We start from the raw sequence: 26,037 nt of genomic DNA on the forward strand, positions 1-26,037 counted from the left end.
TAAATCATCTCTCTGTTATGCACAGTACTATGTTTTGTTTATGTATTATGTATTTGTAAACATTTGAGTGTTTTCCTCTTAGTAGGTAGGGACCTGTGCTTGTGTCTGGATGAGACTTTTAGGTGATCTCAAACTAAGTACACCGATAGTGTGCTCTTGGAATCTACATCTATTCCCTATTTTAACCAATTCCCCTTTGTCTGCCTATTCTTGGATGCTATAATTGTAATTCTAGAACTTTTTACTATCCCATTTTCTTCCTTTTTACTGGCGCTGATATGACCTTAATGTGTTGCAAGCGCCGTAAAACCCTTAAAAACAAACAAACATCGTCTTCCAAAAATTTTCACCATCCCCGCTATGATTGGCAGATTGCCAGAGCTGCCATCTATACACCATAAAGGTGTATTATTATGCTTTTTAAATCAAATTATGCATTTATGCTTTTTTGTTCCACAGTACTCCTCTTAGTAGGGACTTGTGCCTGTGTCTGGATGAGACTTTTAGGTGATCTCAAACTAAGTACTTTGATAGTTTGCTCTTGGCATCTACATCTGTTTCCTATTTGAACCAATTTCCCTTTGTCTTACTTTTTCTTGGGTGCTTTAATTGTAATTATATAGCAATGACTATCCCGCACAAATCTTTGGCCTCTTTTTCGCTCACGAAGTGTCCAAATTTGCGACAAAATATTTATGGGACAAAGCTATTTTAAAAAAATTAATTACGACGCTGTTTATCGATGAATATGACTGAAAGTTGGCACGCAGTTAGAAAAGAGGTCATTTTAGATTATGTCAAGCGACAAAATTTGTGCGATTACCAGAAGACCGCTAAAAATAGATTTTTACTCTTTGGAGTACAATATTTCTAAAACTACAAAGAGGAGAGATTTTGTCGCACATAAGGTTATATATGCACATTTCTTCTATATTTCAAATTTCATTGGATTATGATAAGTACTTCTCCCGTATTCTCACAAAACATCAACCCAATTTGCATTTCAATGAGTGAAAATATGGAGAAGGCCATTTTGCTCCCCCATCGCGCGACACGAAAATGACGTGAGCGAGGCAAGGCTGCCAGATGGCCAGACTTAAACCTGACCAAATTCGACTTCAAAAGTGGCTAAATATAAAATCATATGACTTTCACTATTAAGACTGGCCCACTTAAAATGAACTAAATTTTAACAAACAGAAAATTGAATAGACTATGATAAATGTCACTAAGACAAAAATAGATGAATAAAATTTAATAAAAGAAACAAACCTATATATTTGGCCACTTACGTGGCCATCTGACAACCTTGTTCGCGATGACTGATGACACAAATCCTCGCGCGCTTTTTAAAAATTAAGGCATTGTTTCATTATGTCATAGGGATAGTAGATTAACACATTCTCTCTCTCTCTCTCTCTCTCTCTCTCTCTCTCTCTATATATATATATATATATATATATATATATATATATATATATATATATATATATATATATATCAAATAAATACTAGAAATAACATAAGCCATGGTCTCACGGGACTGATTGATAATAATTTAGCAGGCATTTTTCGTGTCATTTGTATGGGTTGTAGACACAGAATTACACTTCGGAAAAGTTCCAAATGATCAATATTATGTTTATTTTAAAACAAAATTATAGTTGACCCTAGCCTTACAGCTCTAAAACTATACAATTAGAAATCTTCTGATGTCTTCATCATATTTTCTGATAATTGCCAAGTTTTAATATCTAATTCCACGTATTAAACGAGATGCAGCCACAAACCAGAATAAAACGCAGAAAAAGTGTCCCATATTTTCCGTATTTTTTTCTCTTCGTGAGTCATCCAAATAAATGACACCTTTGAAACTGCATAACTTTGTTATATATTAATGGATTTTCAAAATTCAAAAAGATTTTTACTCAGTTGAGATAGGGCTTTGATTTAAGAATAGTATTTCCTACAAAAATTTTCATAGTCATTGCTAAATTATAGAGCTTTTTACCATCCCATTTTCTTCCTTTTACTGGCGCTGATATGACCGTAATGAGTTGCAAGCGCTGTAGAACTCTTAAAAACAAACATAAAAGAAGTTAGAGAAAAAAAGAAATTTTAAAATCTATTTTTGGACTTCAGCGTCAACTGTTCAATATGTTTTATGCACCAAATTTTTATGCACCAAAGACCATTTTAAATTCAATTGAAAAGCTGTGTATTTTTAAATTAATTTTATTGACATTACTTTTCCCTCTTGATCTCAATGGAGTGATGAAGAGAAAAAATATTCAAATATATTTTAAAATTTGCTTTTCTGATTTCAGGTTCTTGGTCAAAAACTATGTCTCAGTGAACAAGTGAAGTCAATATTCTTTTATTATTATCATCTCTGTTGAGTTCTGGTTCGATCCACCAAAATATCCAGTTTTTAACAGCAGAAGTTAAAAAGACTTACGTTCAGCATATGAATATAATACATTTGATTGTAAAAACAAAAAAAACTTTCATTCATTCTTCTTCTTCAAGTACCAAGTCTGTGCCAGACATCGGTGATCATGGTACGCCATCATCTCTCTGATCAGATAACCTCAGAAAACTCTTACTCTTCTCTTTATTTGTCACCCAGCTGTTCAAACTATTCAAATATGTTTTTCTTGGTCTACCTTTACTCTTTTTACCTTCTATCTTTCCTGTGAGAGCAAGATGTTCAATACATTTATGTCGATTTAGGTGCCCTAAAAATTGCATTTGTCTTTTTCTTATTGTACGAATTAATAACCTTTTAGTTTCAGCTTGCTCTAATACTTCTTCATTAGTTTTCTTCTCTGTCCATGAGATTCCTAACATCCTTCTAAAAAACCACATTTCTGCTGCCTCCAGTTTCTTTCTAATGTCTTCTGTAATTGTCCAGCTTTTGCAGCCATATAATAATACTGACCATACATAGGCCTTCAAAACCCTATGTTTTGTTGTCATTGAGATATTGTGGTTTTTAAAAATCAGACTCATTTTATTAAAACTATCTTTAGCTATTGCAATTCTTCGTTTTATTTCTGTATTGCATCTGCCATCTGAAGTTATTATGTATCCCAGATACTTAAATGTCTGAACTTGTTTTATAGTTTTTTCATTGCTTATTAAGTTGCATATTGGATTTCTTTTATTCATAAAGTACAATAATTATTAAACAGGCTCAAAGTGCTTTACAAGCAGGGTCCCTTGCCAACAGCAACATATGGGCGATATTTAATTTTTTTCCCATCAGTGACAATACTGTTTACCGTCAGGTACTCATTTTACACCTGAGAACAATGACAGAATGTGAGTAAAGAGCCTTTTCCACTGACTCTACTATGCGCTGCTCAGACTCAAGAGAGGGATTTGAATCCTGGACATTCCAGTCCAAAGGCAGCAGCTTTTAACGGTGCTCTCACTACTATGTTATGGTGATCGACCCAATCCGCAAATTCTTTACCGCACTCTTGCACCATCTCAAACTTGCCCTGAAGCTGCATCACAACACACCGTTCAACTAGATGCTCTGCGGTTTCAGGTTATTTCCCATATTGGTTACATATGTTGGACAGGTCGAAAGTCCCCCCTGATGAAGTGATTTTGGCGCTAAGCAGGTTCTCGACCGAAGCTGATTCGCTACCACCTCATGTCTCCTCTTACTGGTGAAGCCTGGCAACTTCTCACCTAGTTTCGTGGAGTGTATGTCCCCACCCCCTCAAGGGATTGAATTCGTCCAAACCGACTTCCATTTCGTATATTCATCGCTGTCCGTAGTCAGGAATCTGTCCAAAGGCGAATGTCATACCACAAGACCAAATAGCTGTAATTCATCACGTCAGAAGTTTTTCAAACTCACTTTTGTTTATTCAGCAGTGAAGGAGTAGATTTGTTTCATTCCAATTTGGTGGCAAGTGTTTTACACGACACCAATGCTATTACCTAGTTCCCATGATAGAAACTGGAGTGAAATTGGAATTTGTTGACCCTAAGGCTGCAATAAAACAGGAGCCAATGTCAGAATGTTGCTCTTCATACCAGTATAATAAATCGCGTTGAAGTGAGCTCAAACGCCGAAAATATTTGTGTAGTTGGTCTTGGAACTGACGTGTACTTATTTTCAGGTCTGATAACCCAAATTATTATGGACTCATTGTTGTAATGGAAATACTCTCAAACCAATGCAAAATAATATCCATCACAACAATGTTTAATCAAGCCCATAATTGTCTTTGGTTATCAAACTGCAAATAAGTGTATGTAGCTTTGAACCAATTAAACTTCACAAACCAATTTGCTCCCCTTTAACTTTTACTTAGCAACATTCTTTGCGTTGATAAGATGAAATGTAAACAAAAAAAGGAAACGTGCGTTTTCATTCTATATACAATTTTCTCATTTAAAAAAATAATAAATAAATAAAGATAGGAAACGCTCATTTGTATATTATATTTTAATGGACAATTTACCAGCACCTTAAATAACAAGGTTAATAATTAATAAAAGCAGTTGGAAAATTATATAACCAGATTATAATTATATTCACATCAGCTGAACAAAGAAGTTAAATAGAAAGTGACTAATTGATGCCCAGATCGTACATGCAGGTCACTAGACGTAGCTATGAATTTCAATTTACGGTGAATAATAACAAGATAAATAGTGCACACTTATAATAAAGTTTACAGTCTACTTGCAATAACATTTATAATAGAATGATATCAACAATACTTATATGTTAATAATTATCATAATAATGATAAAATTTGATTCAACGATATTCAGCGATATGGTCCAATATGTTTCAAGGGAACAACAATTTTCATAACATGGAATTTTAAAAATCAGCCTGCTACCTTTCATGTTTTAAAATAAAAAACATGTACGCTTTGAGAAATTTGAATTAACAGTATGAATTTTGTGTTTCAGCAATAATTTACACACGCTAAGCAAAATAAAACTTGCAAATCTAATGGCAAGGCTATTTACAATTATGTATTTAACAGCCTATCAGTGACTATAGCTTACTCTTAGCTCTAAATTATTTTAATTAGGACTCACAAATATTTTCAATAAATTTTTCATCAGCTGATATGTAATTGGCATTTTAACTATGATTTTTTTTTGAGTTTCAGAAGTTGAAAAAAACAAACAACATACAACACTGTTGATTCCTATCTCATATCGGCATTTAAGAAAAGAGGACGGTACAATATGCACGCTTAGATTTAGAGTTCATCAGTACACGCAAAACTCTTGGGTCACAGGCTCCCAATAAAATGACTAGTTCCAACTAAATGGTTAAATGCCTTTAATGATTTGAAGCGCTAGATAAACTTAAAAGTCATGTCAGTACCAGGAGAATGGAAGATAAAAAAGGCTGACCTAAAAATTTGATCTACAATTTCACTTTGTGTATCTTGACTCCAATCCAGTAACAAACGCGAGGTTCCTGTCAAAGAGAGATACACCTAAATGCTAACAATGCACATATAAACATAACTTATTATTATATGATGTATAAATTCGAGGGATATTATATCTCCAGAAAAAAAATCACGCATTTGACTACTTCCCCAGGGCTAGACCAAAACCAAGATATTTCAGTCTATAGAGCAGCAGGAAATAAACGGGAAGTGTTTTTGAATTTTCAGTCAATAAATTTTCTTCCCATGATTTAAATACCTATTTTACGTGATTCGTCAAATAATTTATCTCTTTTTATAAAATATAAAATACGACATTTGTATACCAAAATTTTTATTAAAATATCTGTCACAGCTTATGGCCAGATTAAAAAAAAATTGAGCTTTTATATAGCGCAATATCCACTAAACATGCTCAAAGCGCTTTACAAGGTTCCCTGACCAACAGCAACAAGTAACATATGTAGAACGAGACATGACGCCTATCAGGTGATATTACAATTTTCGGACAGAGACAACGCTGTTAACAGCCAGGTACTCATTTTACACCTGAGTATGGTGATTAAAGAGCCTTTTCCAAGGACTCAACTATGTGCTAGCGAGGCTCGAACCCAGGACTTTCTGATCCGAAAGCGAGTGTCATACCACTAGACCACATAGTTAATCACAATTGAGTCCAGTGTTTAGTGATGTGTGAGCGGTGCCTTAACCAAGCAAATAGTGCCAGGGCCAAATTTTGCAATCATTTTGGCTTGATACTGTTATACGATCTTACCGACTACAAGGAGGCTAAAGGGCTACGTGAACAATAATCTCATGAAATTCATTATAGGACTCTGGGAATGAGTTGTCAAAGTTGTTAATGATCTGACATATGGCAATGAACTCATGGTTAGAATTTCTTTTTTAAAATGGAAGCATTCGCGAAATAAAATACATATAATAGCACCTCGTCATTTCAAATTTATATTCATTTAAGCTGGCCAATATGATATCATGTTTACGTCATTTGTTTCCACTTTCATCAAGAGATGGTTGAAATATTTAAGTAAAATGTTCCCAAATTGTTTCCGGCTGCTCTAAAGTATAAGGACAGAACGCAACATGGAAAGAGAAGAGATGACACAGCTCCCACCTCTCTCTCTCTCTCTCTCTCTCTCTCTCTCTCTCTCTCTCTCTCTGTCTCTCTCTCTCTCTCTCTCTCTCTCTTTCTCTCTACACCATGAACCACAGTCTGATGACAAACAATAATAGAAATAAAATTACAGATTAAATTTGTATTGTTCAATTACAGGCTTCCAAAAGTACTGTGAGCTTTTCAAAAAGATTCAGATTTTGTGTATTTAGTAGGAATATTTCCGATCAAAGAGGTAAAATAACTTTGAAAAAAAATATGATCTCTCCATTTTGGTCCATTTTACAAATTTCCGTACGAAATGATTTCCAATTTCAAAGGTTCTACTGATATATAGTCATACTCAGATTCAATAAAAATAGAGAAAGAGAATTAAATACAACTAATATATATATATATATATATATATATATATATATATATATATATATATATATATATGTATGTTATTCATTGATACAAACCAGAACAAAGAATAAGGATGAAAAACAGCAACATCAAACACAATTGAAAAGTACACAACGGATCTATGTCAACCGAGGAGATGGAAACCCATCGAAACGATTGTATCGACAGAAAATTGTGAATGTCCTTACTTATTTTATATGCTCTAACCAATATTATCGAGCACTCTCGTACCTACAAGTACCCACCAACACTCATAAATATATAAACTGAATACATATTATTAAGCATTGCAAAAAAACAAAAACAACAGAAACATATATCAAAATAAAAACAATTATATTTACTTTATCTACAAAGTAACAAAAAATGGCAGTAATTGAATTCTATCAATGAAAACCAATTTATGATGAAAAATGGACAACATTTATACAAGTATGAGCAAGACAAAAGTTATAATAATAAAAAAGATAAAATATGGCGAATAATGGAATAAATAACAGATGCTCACAATAAATGTGTATGTATACTATTAAATACTTGCAAATACTGCTAAATATATATCATATAAATTGACGAACTTGGTTATAAATATAAACGTAAATAAATAATTGCACATAATATGATAAACTACTGACGAGGTAATTGGTAAATCACTAGCCTATAACAGAGTTGGATAACATCTTATTTGAATAGATATTCATTAAGACGATTGTATAGAGCAGTAAAGTTAGGTGCCCCAAACGTAAACAATAACAAGTTGCTAGTGATTTCCGTTAGGGACCGGAATAATTTACGCACAATATAGGTCTCCCAATTTTGTAGTTTGAGTTGTAGGCAATACACTAACAGTTGCAGAAATAATAATATAAGGCTAAATTATTATGAAAATCAGGCTCCGAATAATTCTCGTTTTGTTCACACCAGCGCAATAATTTGCTCTGGTCTAAAAATAGATAGACTGTAACTTTTGATAAATTTTAGAAAATTTTACCTTTTGTTCCATAAAATATCCATATCTAGACATTATTTGATGCATGATCGAGTATTTATGAATATGTGTTTCTTTTGCCACCTAACAGCCAAATTTTAAAGGTTATTTTTTTTTCTATTATTTACATTGGAACGTGAGCTGTCAAGACAGGAACATGTGGTTTGCCACGTGCTTCTCGACCTTTGTTTACGTTTGGGGCACCTAACTTTACTGCTCTATAATCAATTAACTGATATCCCGACCCTACATGGCCTAAATACCGTTATCAAATATACTAGGTTGAACGTTCTTTTCAACAAGCTTACCTGATGGCACTAACAGCTATAGAGCTGATGAGTTTAAACATTCGTAAACTACCTCTAAGAAATCCCTTTGGCAAACAAATGGTCTATTTTTCCCCAAAAAATGTTTTTGTTTGTTTATGTGTTTTGGTTAATGACTTGTGTTGTTGTTTTTAAAAAGTTTTTAAAATTATATTTACTTATTTTTGTTGTTTTAAAAAAAAAAAATTTTTTTTTTGTTTTGTCTTTTTTTGTCTTTTTTTTGTGTGTTTTGTTTTGTTTACTTAAATTTTTTTTTTTTTTTTTGAGTGGGTGTTATTTTTCTGAATTTTGTCTGCAGTTTTATTTTTAGCTTTATTTTCTTTTCTGTTTATAAGAATACAAAAAATGGCTTGATCACTCCGAATAAGTCTGTCATACTGGAATATTGAAGGATGTAAGCATTCCAAAACATAACACTTGTGCTCTTTATTCGCAATGATATCCCTATGCATACTCTCATTTAAATTGTTTTCAATTCTCTTTTGTAACGTGTATTCTTCACTCCAGGAGTCCATATTTTCTCTTAAGATACAAAATAGGACTATTAAAAATGAAAAAAAACAAAAAACAAAAAAAAACCCAAAAAACAAGGAATAATAAAAACAGATAGAAAAAGAAACCCCAAAAACCCCCAACACACTAGTAAAATATAAATATCAATATGAATATACAGAAACGTCCAAACACTCTGGAACAAACTTCCAAAAGAATAACGGCATTGTTCATGGGAAGAATTGTTAAAAAAAGCATTGTACGACTTTGTTCTTTTCAAACTGATGCCCATGTAAAGCGCTCGGGGCACTTCCTCGTGATATGGTAGAGCACTCAACAAATACAATGTATTATTTTTATATGTGCATCCATGTGTATTTGCATGAGATAAATATATGATGATACATTCTTTTATATAAGGAATAATGTTCATAGCCTATGTAAAATGTAAAAATATATGCATAAACCATTTTTCATAAGAAAGAAATATGTAAAAATAATAAAGTAAATGAATACTCCAAACCCAAGCATTATCAACACTATCTACAAGAAAATTGTTTATCAACCCCCCCCCCCCCCCCCCCCCCCAAAAAAAAAAAAAATAAATAAATAAATTTAAAAAACCCAAAAACCAACAAAACAAATGATGAGCTTAAAACAACATATAAAGAAAAAGATTAGAACAATCACAGTTTACAAGAGTATATCAATGGTGTTTTTGTTTGTTGCTTTATGTCTCTTCCAACACAATTGAGGTTATATGAGAGACCGCTGAAACAAAAAAACAAGCAATCTAACAAAAATAGTACAAATGTCAATCAAAATCATAACCTAAAGATATCATAAGCTAAATTATAAATAACCAAGAACAAACAGGCAGAGGATTTACAGAAAAAAAATATCCCCTGTCAAAAATACAATCACAAACCATAGAAGCAGGATAGGCTAGTAAAGAGAAGAAGAAACGACATCACTATCGGATCGTACACCCATGCGAACATCATAGGTATATGATTCAAGGGTGATGCTCCCATCCAACCACCCGCATATCAATGGTGTAATGAGCACAACATTCTGATCCAACTGAACAAAGAATATGACTTAAAAATTGTTTAAAATTTAAAACAACGGTAACTAAATCTAATATTTCAACAATTGACGGGTAGTATTTTTAATAATTCAGTTAAAACAATATGTGAAAATGTATGACCCTCGGAGCTAAAATAGCTGTTCACCAATAGTGCAAAACAAAATATGCTCTTTGAGAGGAAAGGTCTTAGAAAGGCAATAAACATGATTCTCCCTTCTGTCTCTTAATTGTGCCATGGACGAGACAATCGTAATGAAGACAATTATTTAGGACAAGCATATCATGTCAAGGCTCATAGTTTTCTCAGATCTTTTTACACAACATAATTTTATAAGACCTTGAAACAACAGAGTAGACAAATATTGTTAACATGAATTTATGATAATTTTACTACTTAATCACTGTTGTCTTAAGTAATCTCTTTGCAGCGTTATATTTTCCTCTTCATACATTCAAAATCTTTCAATGTAAAAATAATAAAATGTGATATTTTCATTTTAAATTTATCAAACACCTGCAAACAAAATGAGACAAAATATGCATATTTATAAGATATAAACGGCACTTTCAAAGGCATTTTCATAATAATCTAATGACAGTTTGCAAAAGTAATTTTTTTTTTACAATACATCAGAGGGCATTATCTCTCTTTGTCATATTTGACTACTTAATCCAATTTCTTACTAGAACACTTCATAGATAGCTCCACGTTCCTTTCCAATTATTTAAATTTCAACTCAGTGGCATTAAAATCTAATATCGATGTTGATTGGTTATCATTTTGAAAGAAATTTTGATATCAATAATAATAAAGAAGGAACAGGGAAAATAGAGATTACAATGTTTCTTATTAAAAAGTCTTATTAAAATAAGGTTGTCTAATTTAACCATGTCCTTTCAGCATGGCTACATTGTGAAAATTGACTCAGACGTGAGTTCACACCTTGATGGAGGCACTGGGAAATTCATTCCAAGAGACATGAAACTATTGAATCGAAGAAATAGGAACTTGTAGAGCAGATGTCTATTAAAAGAAGTCTGTGCTTTGACATAAACACTTTCTTTTTTTCTTCCTTTTTTTACGTAAAATAATGACTTGACAAAGCAGAATTTAAAGAACTAGATCGAATCTTGTTGAGAAAGTCACAAAGAAAATCGGTTTATATAAAAACAGATATTTATATCTTAAATATGTCAATTGAAACGCCAACAAAAATGAATAAGCAGTTCCACTTTCGTTTAAGATGGAAGATACTGAAATGGTGAAATATCTTATGAATACTGATAAAAATATGCCTCTTCTTATACAATCACTCATTCACTACTTTAAAAATGAGGAAGTTCTACAGCTCACTAATAGCAAAGATTTTCACAAAAAATGGAAAAGAGCATTGGCATCCGTGAAGCTTTAATATGACTTTGATGTTGGAATAAAACATGCATATAACTGTGTAAGGTCACTTTTTACAAAATATTTTATGGTGATCTGGTTTCATTGGGATAAATATATTAACACATATCATTTTGAGACAGAATACAACATAATATTTAATGATATTAGAAGTTTTCAAGAAGGGATCCAAGTGACATTTCACTTAATTTCTTCTTGTCTTATTAGTAAATTTATGTGTCTATGGGTAAATAATTTCGATTTTTCAATTATTTTTTTGATATACAGTAAAATTACTTTAAACCGAAAGAAGCTAAACCGAAAAATACCTTAAACCGCAAAGAGTTTAATAAATTGTACTTGTTTCTTCATAATCTTTGTACTAATTCTTACGATGAACCGAAATACTTCTAAGCAGGACTTTCTTTAAACCGAAACAACTTGAGAGCACCTTACTTTTTTCTCTCTCTCTATTTTTCTTCAAAAAGTCGGGAAGGTGGCCACACGTAATAATGCCCGGCGATATTAAACAAAGAGCGTGAGTTTAAGATGAGGGTGATGGGTGGGGTGGGGGGTGGGGGGTAGGCAAACACTTCAATCACTGCACTTGGGCTTGGTCAACACCACAATCGCACAGACTGGAAAAGGAAGACAGCGGGTGACTGGCAGGCGAAAAATGAGGAAAGAGGGGGAGTTGGGGTGTAGAATCACGAAAGCGAGATGTTCTCGCTCGTGTGTTGATGCTTTGGAACTTTTCAACACGACAATAAGGAGGAGGGTGGTAGACAACTTACCACTGACATGCCATTTCATTTCCACTTTGTTTAAATGTGTGTGTGTGAGGGAGGGGGGGAGGTTCTATGTAATTAGGCCTTTGAACCTAATGGCAATTCAACAAAAGAGAGATGTGTAGTAGACAGCTTAGCATTGACACGCCTTTTCATTTCCATTTCACTTCACCTCTGAGTAGCTGCGCATCATCATTATCAATTATCGCACAAGAACTTTCGATCTTATTTTAGCTTTGCATTTTACTAAAAGATGTCTTAAAGAAAGCACTGTGCTTATACGTTTCAGTTTAAAATCAAAATACTATGTAAGTCGATGAAAAAAAAGTTGATCAAGACGGAGATATGTAGAATACACGGCATCCCAAACTCAACTCTTTCAACACTTTTGAATTGAAAACGAAAACCCCCAAAACCCTCTTTTTTTCTTTTTTTTTGTGTTTTAAAAATAAAGAAAAAAAAATTAATTAAATGGTTAATGAAGACTGCATTTATTCAACAACTCCATTTAACGGGAAACCCATTATACGATTAAATGAGCAAATTCCTTAAATAGTTACTACCCTTGAAAAACATTGCAAAACGGGAACTTGCTTTAAACCAAAATGTCTTTAAACCGAAATGGTTTAGAAGGTCCCCAAAATTTCGGTTTAAAGTAATTCTACTGCATGTAAACCCCCCCCCTCCCCCGCCCCCAAAAAAAAACCCATTAAATTATAAAGTTCTGACTAGTTTCAAGAATGATCAAATGAGACATGTCAGCAATTGTTCTAAGTGTTGTCTTTCGAATCCAAGACAGTCAGTAAAAATTAAAATCTAAAGAAAGTATAAGATTGTATTGCTGTGCAAGTGGTTTGAAAATGAAGGCAAACATGATTTCATGATTTAAACAAAATGATCAGAAGCTTCAAAATTCAGCACCAGCTAATCAACAGCATATTATAAAATAATAAAAAGTCATCGGGTTTTTATGTTCCCTTTTTTTTTCCTACATTCTTTTAACCATATATTTCATCAAATCCTATTCACCATCAATATTTCCATATGTTGGTAATCACTACTCTTTGTAACACTTGACTAACCCAGATTCAAGCAGCTTTTCAAAGTACAGACATTAAAGCATCACCATTTGTTGCACCGTTTGGCGCAGAGTGATTAATATCAGGACTACTGGAACCATTTGTGTATGTGGGGGACCCATTTGACTTCTCTTCCTCAGATTCATTCCCTTCCTCATCGTGAATGTGCACACCTTCACATGGAGTTTCAGCATAAAGAAGGGGGACTACTCTTTCCTCGTGTCCTTTCAGGCGCTTGGCGGGTTGGATAGTTTCATTTTCAGGGTCTGCAGATCGACTGCGATGATAGAAGGAATGAGGTTCTGGGTTGATGTTTGAGGATTGATCGACTGTGGCCTCATGAGGCATCTAGCAATATTCAAATAAATATGATGAGTGAATAAACATATATAAATAAATGAATGGATACATAAATCAAACAATCGATCAGTCAAACTGTATGCTTTTTATCAATATCTTTCTTACCTCCTGCTTACTTTTAAACATTTAGGACTTTTCGCTTACCTCAACAGGCATTTTATGATTAAATAAAAAGGCCAAGGAAGTTACCAATTAATTTTAAAAGATTTAATTTCTGACAGTAGATTGCAACAATTTAAATTCTTTTAAACATGACGCTTTGAAACACAGACCCTACAAGTCTGATTTTTCCCCCCCTTTTTTTCTAATCCTTTTATCTTCTGTTTTTGCTTGAAGATAGAAAACCAGATTTGATAAAAAAAATAAATAATAAAACCTGAACTATAGAATGTTATTTGAAATATACTATGTCAGTCAATATCAGAAACTTGAGTGAAGCAACAAATCTATAAAATTCTTACCAGCATAGCAGGTGCTCTAAATATGTAACAAAAAGGATAGTGCAGGAGGTGGAGGTAAGATGAAGCATAAATGTCTGCATAACGTCGTACTTGAGATGCAAAGAATGTCTGCCTTGATCCTACAGAAGAGATAAATGATATATTTTTTTTTTTTTTGTCAATTGACACTCTCTCGTACATTTTAAAACGTCTCAATTCTTAACATTTTTGATACAAGTGAAAATGAACATTGGTAATAAGATTGGATGTGAGATTTGATTTGTATCTTGTTCCTGTATTGAGGATGTATTTAAATGAATAAAAATCATACATTTCAGGTAAACTTTCAAGGAATTTAAAATCAGCAAACTTTTGAAATTAACATATTAGAGATTTAAATGTGACATATAAACCATTATAGACTCGTTGGCAGAAACTATTTTAAGAATCAACTGGGAGGAATTTATCTCTCCCAAAAAAAATAAAAAAAAGAATTTCGAAGGAAAAAAATACATACCACTACGGAAAAGACTTCCAAGAATTCCATAGGACATGTCTAATTCGTGGACAACTGCCTGAAAAGTACATACATGAAGAGAAAAATATGTAATCATCACAATTATTTTTTATTATCTCTTATTTATCAATTACAATTAATCTATCCTTCTTTTACCTAATTGAGACCCCAAAAGAAACTAATCAAAACAAAAAAGGCAAAAAAGTAAAACAAACAAACAAACACGCAAACACACACACTCATGATATGTTTTTCATAAACCATCGTTAAAAATTATCATAACTTGAAATCTATTTTCATCAAAGTTAGCTGACAACCTCGGATATAATAGAAAAATGCTGAAGATAGCAAACTTAGTTTTATGACCCTATTTCCTAATTGAACCTCAAACATCTTTGCAGGGTCTTTCCCTTACCTTCAGCTGAGTGTTGACGCGGGAAACATCTGGGTTTTCTTTGGAGCTGCTGTCCATATGTCTGAAAATACATTAAAAAATATTTTCAGTTCTTAATAATTTGTAATCTCAAAATGTATATCTGAAAAGTATTTAAATATATCATGCAGAAACGTCGATATAAATCAACAAAGTTGATATATCAAATATCAGCAGATGATGGCAAAGGTTTTCAATAAAAAGAATACCCACACTTTTTTTATATGTGGATCTTGAACATGTTGTTTTATATGAGCTAAAGTATTGGCTGTACATTGTCTGATGCCAACTCGCTGAAAGAGCATTAATGGACGAATGGCTATTTCTGAATCTTTAAAAATGAGAAAATTAGATGTTACAGCTTAGAGATGAAGTGGCTGAAATTACCACCAATTTGTTGTTCTTATCATATGTGCGACCAATTCCCTTTACTTTGTGTAAAGTGCTACCCAATATTCAACACAATTGTGTACTGGCAAACTTGACCTCACATACATATAGAAAATATTACAATTCTGCTCTGCCTATAGTAAATACATAGCTGCATGAATTGAAGCATCTGTTTGTTTTAATTTTAGTGGTTGTACGGCACTTGCAAAACTATCGGGTCATTTCAGCACCAGTAAAAAGGAAGATTATAGAGAGACAGATTCGAAGTTGAAAGTACCAAAGAAAAAGCAAGACAAAAGAAACTTGTTCAGAAGATTCCATGAGCAATCCACCAATGATATTATCATTTTGATATTACTTAAAAGTCCCACCCACACACAAGCAAAAGATCCCTTTATGAAGGATATAACTAAATGTTTACGTATTCAAAACTAATAAATATAAAAGTATATATGATTTACAAGGACAAAATATCATCTCTCCAAAAAAAAATATATATTCAACTGTCTCCCTCACAGCTAAGGATCCCCACCATGACTAGGAATATAAACCGAGCAATCTCAACCCAGGACAAAGACAGAGAGTAATATGGAAAGAAAAAACAGTCATCAGGAGATAAAAGATACAACAAAAGTGACCTATCCGCCCAACACGGGAGGCCAGAAGACCCCATCCAGTCGATGTATCTATAACGGCAGCAAAGTATGAAATCAAAATGGGGATTGAATGCAATTTGTAAAATAATATTTTTTTAAAAGACAAGAAACAGTAAATCCGAACCGAAAATTTGATAATTCATTAAAAATATTTCAAACATAGGATTGATACGTTTTAAGTGTGGTTTGACAACTATAAAGAGGCTGACATGGATGTGGGGAGAATGCATGATTCAAACATATTCCTGTGTTCATTACCTGTAAATATCTGACAAGGCACTTTCAATTTTAGTGAGATTTTCAAACAGGTTTTTCTTGTTGGTCCAAACAGTCAATTCAGTGGCAAGTTCTGGAACGATGAGGAAAGTTCTCCAGCCACGAATTTTCTTGGACTTGAGGATATCACCAAAGATATGGTCACCAATGTACAAAACATCATTGCCTCTGGCACCGAGGAGTCGGGATATCACCTCACAAGATCCTTCAAAAACAAAAAAAAATCACATTTTAGATCATAATAATAACAGACCATCAATACAACCATAAATAATGAAGCTTATAAGTAAAACTACAAGGAAAGCATTAATACATTAAAAACATTTGATCAAAGCATTTGAAGGCAAGTATTTTATCCCAGAGGTCTCTATAGCTCAGTAAATAATTAATATCACAGGCATAGAGACAAGTATTTTGGTCCTGGATGCAGTCAAGACTTTATTAATTCTTTTTTTCCACATTCCTTTTGTGACTAGGTGACCAGATGAAAACAGAGAATAAAAATATCACGGTATCACGGTTTCAATACTCTTTATTTCTTATCATTATTGATATACTGAGAGGGAGAGAGAGAGAGAGTGAGAGAGAGAGAGAGAGAGAGAGAGAGAGAGAGAGAGAGAGAGAAAGAGAGCGATAGATAGAGAGAGAGAGAGAGAGAGAGAGAGAGAGAAAGAGAGAGAGAGAGAGAGAGAAAGAGAAAGAGAAAAAGAGAGAATGAATAAATATAAATGCTGTCTATGAATTACCTCCTGAATAGATTTCACCTCTTTTAATGGGACCTAAGTGGTGTCCAAGACCCAGAGCTCCAGTTTTCTGAAAGTGAAATTACAAAAAGATGAGAAACATTGTTAATGATAACAACTACAAAGTCACAATCTGACATATCACACATACTTTTAGAGTAAAATTTCCACAAAAATTTGAATTCTAAAGAACAAAAAATAGTCTGTCTTAAAATTTTACGCAGGCGAGAAAAGTATGTTCAAATTTCAAATAAATGTCTTATTTTGCTTGTCTGTTTAAAAATTAAAATAAAATGGAAACGAGGATTCATGACATGATGCACTGGATACAGGTGATATCAGAATAGCAATTCAATTTAACGATAAAACAAACAAAAAGGAACAATTCTATCATCGCCCAAGTAAGTGAAATACTTTTTTGACATTTACTTCAATTTATGCAAAGTGCTCAACAAATATTATTTCCTATAGTTGTTTTTCTTGTTTAAAGATTGCTAAAGTATGGTCATTCCTTTTTGCATGTTGTCTTTCACCACACTAGAGTATATTTTTTGTAACTGATGAACAGAGTTTTTATACTGAAACACATTCTTTTAATAAAATCTAATTTATACCTTTTTCTTTAAGTACAGAAAAAACCCCCCCCCCAAAAAAAACAACATTTAAAAACCCCCGATAAATTTAAAGTTTCTATAGAATTCTGCCTGATAGAGCCAATATATTTTGGATACTAGCCATAGATTTTTGTTAAGAGATAATTCAGAGGAAAAAATAATCATAATAAAATCATCACCAATAAAATTGTCATTTATCTTTATATTGTTATCTTTAAACAATGTACAGAAAGTCCCAAAATAAAATACACACTGAAATTGTTTAAAAAGGAGCATTCTCTTTTGGGACTATCTGTGCGTGCATCAATATGACGATACTGCACCTTCTCAAACAAATTAGGTTTTCCCGTTCATTGGCCAATGAGCGTGGAATGATTGCGTCACAATTCTGGTACAAGACAATAAATAAGGCACCATAGTGCCCTTAACAGTAACTATACACTGGTAGCCAGCGTAAGTAAATAACAATTGAGAATCATGCAAGGGTTTTAAAGTAATGCTTTTTCCCCCTTTTTAGTAACATTAAGAAATATATTTTACTGTTCATTTCATACTATCGAAGTTATACACAAACAGAAAAATATGCATGATATGAATGGAATCGGTTTATGTGATGTCATAATTACATCAATCTTAAACAATTAGGAAAGCATTTGTAAAATTGAGGAGGTGTATTCAGGACAGCTTTGAGGCAGAAATTCTGACAAAATATTGTGTAGCAATTCAATGCATAAAATTAAGTTTTTATAAACAATTACCATCTATTTCTCACCGAAGTAAAATTTGGATAAAGTGTGGAATTTGATTTGAAAGTTTTCTATCCCTTTTGTATTAGTATTACAAGTTTTATTAACCCATCTCTCAAAAAATCTCTAAATTAGATAACCATATATGTTTTACAAGTTGATTCATCATATTTTGCAGTACATTTTTATGAGCTCTTACTTAAAACCAATATTTTCAAACAGGAATTTTCGATCAATATCAATTACCATTTCATACTTCTTGATCTCTTGATGAAACATGAAACACAGTAAAATCTTTCCCCAAAAATTTTGAGCCAAATAAATACTTATTCATAAAATGTCATTACTTGTTAGTTATACTTCTTTATGAGACATGATAAAAATGCAGGAAAAAGAGCAATGTCGCATTAAAATGCAAAGCTTTTATGACACACAAAAAAATGCTCGTCATGCAAAGCGGTAAAGTCTGACAATTTGAATCCAATGAAATTTAATATAAAAATTTCCAATTCCTAACCCTTATCATTTTCAAAATAAATATTTGAAAAAAAAAAATATTTCCTTATGACCGAGGTTTATGGACAGTTCTATGATTCTAAAATTAATGCAAATTGAATTGAATGATTATATTTGATCACATTTTGAAGAAACTTCGTTTCATGTATAACAAACTGAATTAAACCTTATTTATATATATTTATTAAAAATACTGAATGCATTCTCCTATCGTGATTTGAATATCGCTTAGACATAAAGCAAGAATCACAATCAGGTTCATAGGGAAGGGAAAATGAGTTCTTCTAAAGTACCATGTTTATTTCATTTCCATACATTTATCAACGTGACACATTCTACCAGTAAGTACAAGAATGACATTGCTTACTTTCTAATTTCAGTCCTATGAGATTTATGGAAGCTAATTCTTCTAATTATTTATTTTCCACTCAATATAAATTGCTTTTATGCGCTCGTTTTCCCTTGCATACAACAGCTTGTCGATTACTCATTTACAACAACTAAATTCAGGGGACTTTATCTCTTTTTTTTTTTTTAAGTTGAAACCAAGAACAGAAAAGTATGATTGAAACAAGTTTTACTCGTTGTCACCTTTTAAATTACTGGTCATAATTAGCCTCGCTCAATATTTCATGATACTTGATTTGTTCATAAATTGAGCAACAATTATAAAAAGGTATTAAAGGCAATCACAATCTTGTTTTACGAACTCTTTGGAAAAATATTATGTAAGTGTGAATACAACACATAAGAGAAAATGGAGTAGGAATGAAAAAGATGAAGATGAACTAGCTTAAAGACTGTTAAACTTGATTAATAAAATAACATCTGTTGTAATGGGAAGCTGGGACATTAAAATCAGAAAATTATATTTCAATAACGCATAAATATATAATACCTTATCCCCCCCTTTTTTTTTTTAAATCTACTTACTCTATCAACAATTCTGAGGATGGTGCCATCTTCAAAGAATAAAGGCTTTTTGGCATCAACAACCACGCAATCCCAAAATGATGTCCAATGACGGTTACCAGTCTGAGAAAATAAATTGCAACAAATAAAATTGTATTATTATCGATGAGGTCAAAGACGGGAAAAAATGGAATTGTCATAAATATAAAAATATAGATTTAAAAAAAATATATAGATAAGTAATGATATGAACTAGCAACAGATCAATTGTCAAATGTTGAAAGATAGTCTATATAAAGTTATATAAGGCCAAGTAAACATAGATGATAGGAAAGTCAACAGATAGTAGAACAAGATAAGATACATCCAAGAATAAACGAGATAAAGGGACATGCTTCAGTCAAAGAACATAGGTAGATCAAGATCAAAAATCACCATATTCTTTTGTCGTCTGTGATCACTTTTACACCTCACCTAAAGAAACACAGGATCTCGCATGCTTACAATATAATCGAGAGATTAAAAAAAAAATTAAAAAAAATAATAACATTCTATCGAAAAGAAACACTAATCTGACTTTCTGTTTCTCGGAAAATACCACAAGTAGGCCCCAGGCAAAAAAAAAAGAGTATCTTTTCAGAAAAAGAAGGAAAAGCCAAATTGAAGAAGAAAATAATATAATATGGGTAAAGCAAAGAAAACAAAGGTGGACTGAACCCTTGCCCATGGGGATAGATGTTCCCTTGCACATAAGGGTTTCCATTCACTGCAGAATGATGAGCGAAAATATCCTTCTTAGACTATCTGTCTGTCATTATAGATCAAGAATCTCAATCGGACAGTCAAAGGTGCCAACCAGTTTGATGTTATGTTGATATATGTGCTGCTATGTGGTCTAGTGGTATGACACTCGCTTTTGGATTGGAAGGTCCTGGGTTAGAGCCTCGCACTCGGCACATAGTTGAGTCCTTGGAAAAGGCTCTTTACTCACATTCTCTCACCGTACTCAGGTGTAAAATGAGTACCTGGCCATTAACAGTGTTGTCTTTGTCCAAAAAATGGTAATATTGCCTAACAGGCGTTGTGTCCCGTCCTACATGTTAAATATTGCTGTTGACCAGGACCCCTTGTAAAGCGCTTTGAGCACATTTAGTGGATATTGCGCTATATAAAAGCTCTTTTTTTTGATAGCATTTGTTTGAAAACTCAATGTGTTGTTCTAATTTTCATTCAATTTTAAAATTCCTTTAGTTGTGAACATAATCATTGTACTTTTACTGATCCATTCAAGAAGTTCTAAATATTCTTTGTTGGTGATAAAGATGGTTGCTTTAATATTGTATCTTGTTCTAACATCTAACAATTAAAAAAGAGCTGGAAACGTTCATTCCCTAAAACAAGAAAATCTAAGTCTAAATCAAAACTTACAACTTCCGGAAAATCCATCAAGTATGTCATGATTCTCTGAAATAGGTTAAGGTATTTATGAAATGTAAAATATGGCAACTTGTCACTACAACATCATATCATGTCGTTAGTGAGGAGCTATTGGGAGCGAATTATTTTTAATTTGGCACTTATAAGTGTAATAAAATAGTCATATCAAATCAATGTTTACATTACAAAACAGGGAATAATACATTAGACAATATTCATTATCATAATGATTCAAGAGGGAATATTTTAACTCCCTATCAATAAGGAGTTTCAACACCACCGAGAGGTTTGAATACTAGCAGTTTTAAAGACCGTGTTTAATATATCTTACAGGATAGAAACTTTGGAGAAATCGCTTTTAAAAATATATATACATATATTTGTAAATACTGAAAATTGATACAATTGCACCTTCAAAGTACTTACATCTGTGTATACATAATCACTGTTAGTAATCAATACAGTTTTGGCACCTGATTGGGCAATTCTGTGGAATAGAGTCATTACCATCAAGCTGTTTATTAGAACAATGTATAATGTATATATCATCACAGTATATATTACTTTGAATCAGAGTAAATTGACGACATCTATGCAGCAACTATCTAAAAAAAATGTTTTTTTAAAGCATAAGACTTAAATGGATATCACGATCATTGGCATCATCATCATCATCATCATCATCGTTATTATTACATTTCATTAGTGTCACCATCATAAAAAAATAATGAAAAACACAGATGATAAATATCCACATTTTTATAGTACATTCACATGGCTTATACCACGCTCAATGTTCAAAAGATCCTGAAATAGGTCGTGTGGAACCAATTTTCCATTTCATACAGTCCAGATTGCTTGATATCTATTCATTTTGTTTTAGCATTTCTTCAGTATCCATTGACTGCCAATAGATAAGCACTCATTGTCACCTGCTGAGTTGAGAGGAATCATGTATGTAAAATTTCTTACCATCGCAAACAACGGCAAGGCCAAAATACATAGTTCACCTCCATTACTTACTTAGCATTAGTATTGATTCCCAGCACACAGATTCTAATGATACTCTTTGCAGGCTCCCAGTCTTTTATGTAAAATGTCGTAATTTTGGCCACATGGTAAAACAGAATATCTTGCTTCTCTCAGAATTTGTCAAGAGAATTTTTTTAAGCATTTATGATCTAAGTGCAAACAATTTTATGTGGTAGGCCTAAACCATTTCCAAAATCTGGTTACTTTCACACTGAAATCACATTTCCGAAAACACTTAAAAACACTTAAAACACTTCCTCTTCCTTTACATCGATCTTTCAATAAAGCTTTGTCATCATAGGTACCACTATCAATTTGATAAATTTCTATAGCCAAGTGTTATGTCAATCCATTAATTCCTGGGATCTGCTGAATTGCTCTTTGTCAGAATCCTTCCACCGAATCAATGTGCCTTTACCTGAATGGTGCCCACATTGGGTTGGCATAATCTAAATAAGTGCAATCCATGCTTTGTACAGTGAAAGTAATGTTTATTCTCAATATTAAAAAAAAAAAAACCCAAAAAAACCCCAAACATAATACAAATTAAATATAAATAAATAAATAAATAAATAAATAAATAAATTAATTAATTAATTAATAAATAAAATGAATCGAGTGTCAGAAATTCATATTAACTAAACTGAAAAAAAAAATCAAGATTTTTTTTACTTGTCTGACAACATAAAAACCTAAAAGCAACAAAAAATTGATCAGATTTCAATGGCAAATATTAAAAGGCAGTAAACTATAGCCTTTAACTTATTTACATATATTACCTTTCTAACAAGATGGGGAGCTTCTCATCCCTGTGTACATATATTTCCAAGTTGTCCATGGTTTCCTTCTTCAAGTCCCCCTTTATAAAGAAAGTCAAAGACATATTGCACTCTTAAACGTTAAAACAACATTCGACGTCTTTATCTGCAAAATGTAAATTACCAACCACTGCAGATCTTATACAAATCATATAAAATAATTGTTAGATTGCACATTTGTGGGCCATTGCCTGAACTCGGATTTATGCCTTCGTGATTTATACGTTAAAAGTTAAATAGTAAGTCAAAAATATGAAACTTGGGTTATCATATGTCTGATTGAAGATAGTATACATACTTTATCAAATCTCTCCTTATCGACCATTTTCCTGATTTTTCCTGAAACGCGATACCCATCAAACAAACAAAAAATTATTTTTTAAAACTCTAACTCGAAAGGAATAAAAACATCCAAGTGTTCAGCACAACAAGCTGCACCACACAACATGAAATTCTCATAACTATAATGAAAAATTCTTTAAAATTTTGTGATGTACAAAAGAAAACTGATATGGAAAAAAAAGTTGGTTGTAAGATATGGAATGTGACAATTTTCCTGTAGTTGGTAAGGAGAGGGCTAAAGTGACAAAAACTAAAATTTCCCACTTCAGGTCACTTTTACTTTCGGTCACTTTTCTTTTTGCCCCCGGTTCACCGCAACATAATACCATTTTAAGATGATATCACATATGCTGTTTAAAAAAAAAAAAATTTCTGTATTTTGTAAAGCACACATTAAATTCAGATCATAGACTCAAATATTTCAAGCAATCCCAATTATATGCAAAACATTTTGGAAATGGGCTTCTTTCTAAATGTTGGAATTCACCCTTAAATTTGGAATTCACTTCAAGCTTTCAAGTCTTTAAGGACCAGCAAATGAAATATATATTGAATCAAAGCATCTGCTTTCGCGCATTGAGCCTCACCCAGTGATGAATATGCGCATGATGAAAGTCATGTATTATTATTATTATCATTATTATAATATCTTTTTATATATACATCACCTACTGAAGAATCTGACCGACAATTTAAAATATTATCATTGGGTTATCAATGTTGATGCATAAAATTGTTTATAGTCACTATCGTGAGTCACTGTTCTTTTTTTTTTACCATGGAAAGCCATGAGTGTACTGTAAATAGTGTTGATTAGTTTGCATTTGATATCTTGATGTATCACTATGATTTCTATGGAATGTTTAAGTGATGATTGTATTGACAATACTGTAGAATTTTTTTTTTCCTTCTTCAGATAAAAGGCTTTATATAAATGCATTTTGTAATCATCAATGTTATCAGTATTAATGCTTATGTCACCGACACCAAAACAAAATCAACAAAAAAAACAAAAACCAAACAAAACCAAAACAAATGAAATAATATGAGACAAAGAAACAAACAAAACAACAATAAATAAATGAAATGAATTGAAAATTTGTTTGTTTGGGTTTTTTTTCTTTGTTTCTTTCATTGCTTTTTGCTTTTCTCGTATTATATATTTTTATTATCTGGTTTTTATTTTGGGTCATTTTCAGATAGATCAAATATTTTAAAATATTGAATATTGAATATATCTAAAAAATTGAGCGGTGCCCAAATAGATTGATCCCCCTTAACCTTTAAAAGCAATTATTATGATTGATATAATTTCAAAACTCAATACAGATTTCGCTCCTTACTTGCATATGTAACCAGTCAACGGCAGCTCTGATATCTTGGAAGATTGACTTGTGTGAAATCATTGCCAATCCAGATGTCATTCCAGTCTTTGACCTAAGTAAACATTATCAAATGTAAGAAGGGGGGGGGGGAGGGGAGTGAAAGAACTGAGCAAATTATGGAAGAATTATAGTAACATTTTACCCAATATCTACAAATTTTTCAATATTCTCAAATTATTGTTTCTAAAGATTGGACTTATTGCCCCTTTGCAAAAGCTACAATTAAAATTTTTAAAAGATGTAGGTACAAACAATACAATCTACAAGTTTTTAAAAGCTCATTACCCAAAGTGCAAATTATATCGAGTGAATGCGTTTGATATCTATTTCAGTCCCTTGATAAGTGACTAAGAAACAACACAAAGATCCAGACATACGAGAAAGGTATCTCGGGCAATGCAGTGGCTTATTATTTTCCAAGCCTTGTGTGTGAGTTTTGTTCAGGCATAGACAACATCATCAAACGCAATCCTCTACTAAAATCATTAATTGTCTATTTCCTATCCAAATGCTGGAAGATAAGGGATTTTTATAAGAGTATATTGCAGTTACAAAAGGCGAGAAAATGCATTACTTACCTGACATAATCTTTATTTTTAGAAAAGAAGTCAATCACACAAGCAAGCATGTACGTTTCTGAAGAAAAACGATTAAGTAAGCAAAAAGTTTAATAAAGTGCAAAAAAAAAGCTACTCAAAAATCAAAATAAGAGCAAACCAAGCAAAACCTGATTTAAAAAGGTTAAACTAAAAATTGTCAGACTAGCTGTATATCTAAATAAAAAAGCTATCATTTTGACTAAATGTGGAACAGTTTACTAAAGAAACTGTACAAGGATTAAAATGCCTAAAAATGACAGGAGATTAATCAATGGAAAACACCAGCTGAAAATTTTTTGTCCGTTGAAATGTTTAAACTGATTTTTACAATTAAAAACCACTAAAAAAGGTTGCTTTAGCTCATCAAAGATGTTCTTTACCTTGCAATAAAATCCGTGTAAAAAAAAAAGTATTATCATGATTTCCCACTAACATAAAACTCATAAATTACTATGATAAACAATACCAAAATTAAAATGGCATAAATAAATCAATCTGACAACTCTTCAGTCGCCAAAAATCAAGCAACTGATATTTTATGCACATCGTCGGTACAAAAAAAAAATATAATGGCAAACGAGTAAAATCTCTAACCTGGGATATTAAACAGCGTATTAAAGACGTATAGGCGTTTATCTTCCAGTTGGATGTACTTGTTTGGATACAGCTCCGAGACTTCATTTC

General features: G+C 32.2%; 1 protein-coding gene across 1 annotated transcript in view; it reads right to left on the bottom strand.

Moving 5' to 3' along the window:
- Nucleotides 1–11,354: 11,354 nt before the first annotated feature.
- Nucleotides 11,355–26,037, bottom strand: part of LOC144965965 (cytosolic purine 5'-nucleotidase-like) — a 37,853-nt gene continuing 23,170 nt past the window's right edge. Inside the window, exons 6-18 of the mRNA XM_078901882.1 lie at nucleotides 25,948–26,036; nucleotides 25,333–25,390; nucleotides 24,713–24,806; nucleotides 22,989–23,068; nucleotides 21,604–21,664; nucleotides 21,169–21,204; nucleotides 19,762–19,863; nucleotides 16,956–17,022; nucleotides 16,192–16,414; nucleotides 14,870–14,930; nucleotides 14,455–14,512; nucleotides 13,959–14,077; nucleotides 11,355–13,485 (exon numbers count right to left, since the gene is read on the bottom strand). Of these exons, the coding sequence (XP_078758008.1) occupies nucleotides 13,159–13,485; nucleotides 13,959–14,077; nucleotides 14,455–14,512; nucleotides 14,870–14,930; nucleotides 16,192–16,414; nucleotides 16,956–17,022; nucleotides 19,762–19,863; nucleotides 21,169–21,204; nucleotides 21,604–21,664; nucleotides 22,989–23,068; nucleotides 24,713–24,806; nucleotides 25,333–25,390; nucleotides 25,948–26,036 (1,375 nt within the window). The 3' untranslated portion in view covers nucleotides 11,355–13,158. The remainder of the gene's footprint in view (nucleotides 13,486–13,958; nucleotides 14,078–14,454; nucleotides 14,513–14,869; nucleotides 14,931–16,191; nucleotides 16,415–16,955; nucleotides 17,023–19,761; nucleotides 19,864–21,168; nucleotides 21,205–21,603; nucleotides 21,665–22,988; nucleotides 23,069–24,712; nucleotides 24,807–25,332; nucleotides 25,391–25,947; nucleotide 26,037) is intronic.

The sequence above is a fragment of the Berghia stephanieae genome, chromosome 2, assembly GCF_034508935.2.
Source record: "Berghia stephanieae isolate SIO BIC M18660-M18661 chromosome 2, UCSD_Bste_1.3, whole genome shotgun sequence".
In the NCBI taxonomy this organism is placed as follows: Eukaryota; Metazoa; Mollusca; class Gastropoda; order Nudibranchia; family Aeolidiidae; genus Berghia; species Berghia stephanieae.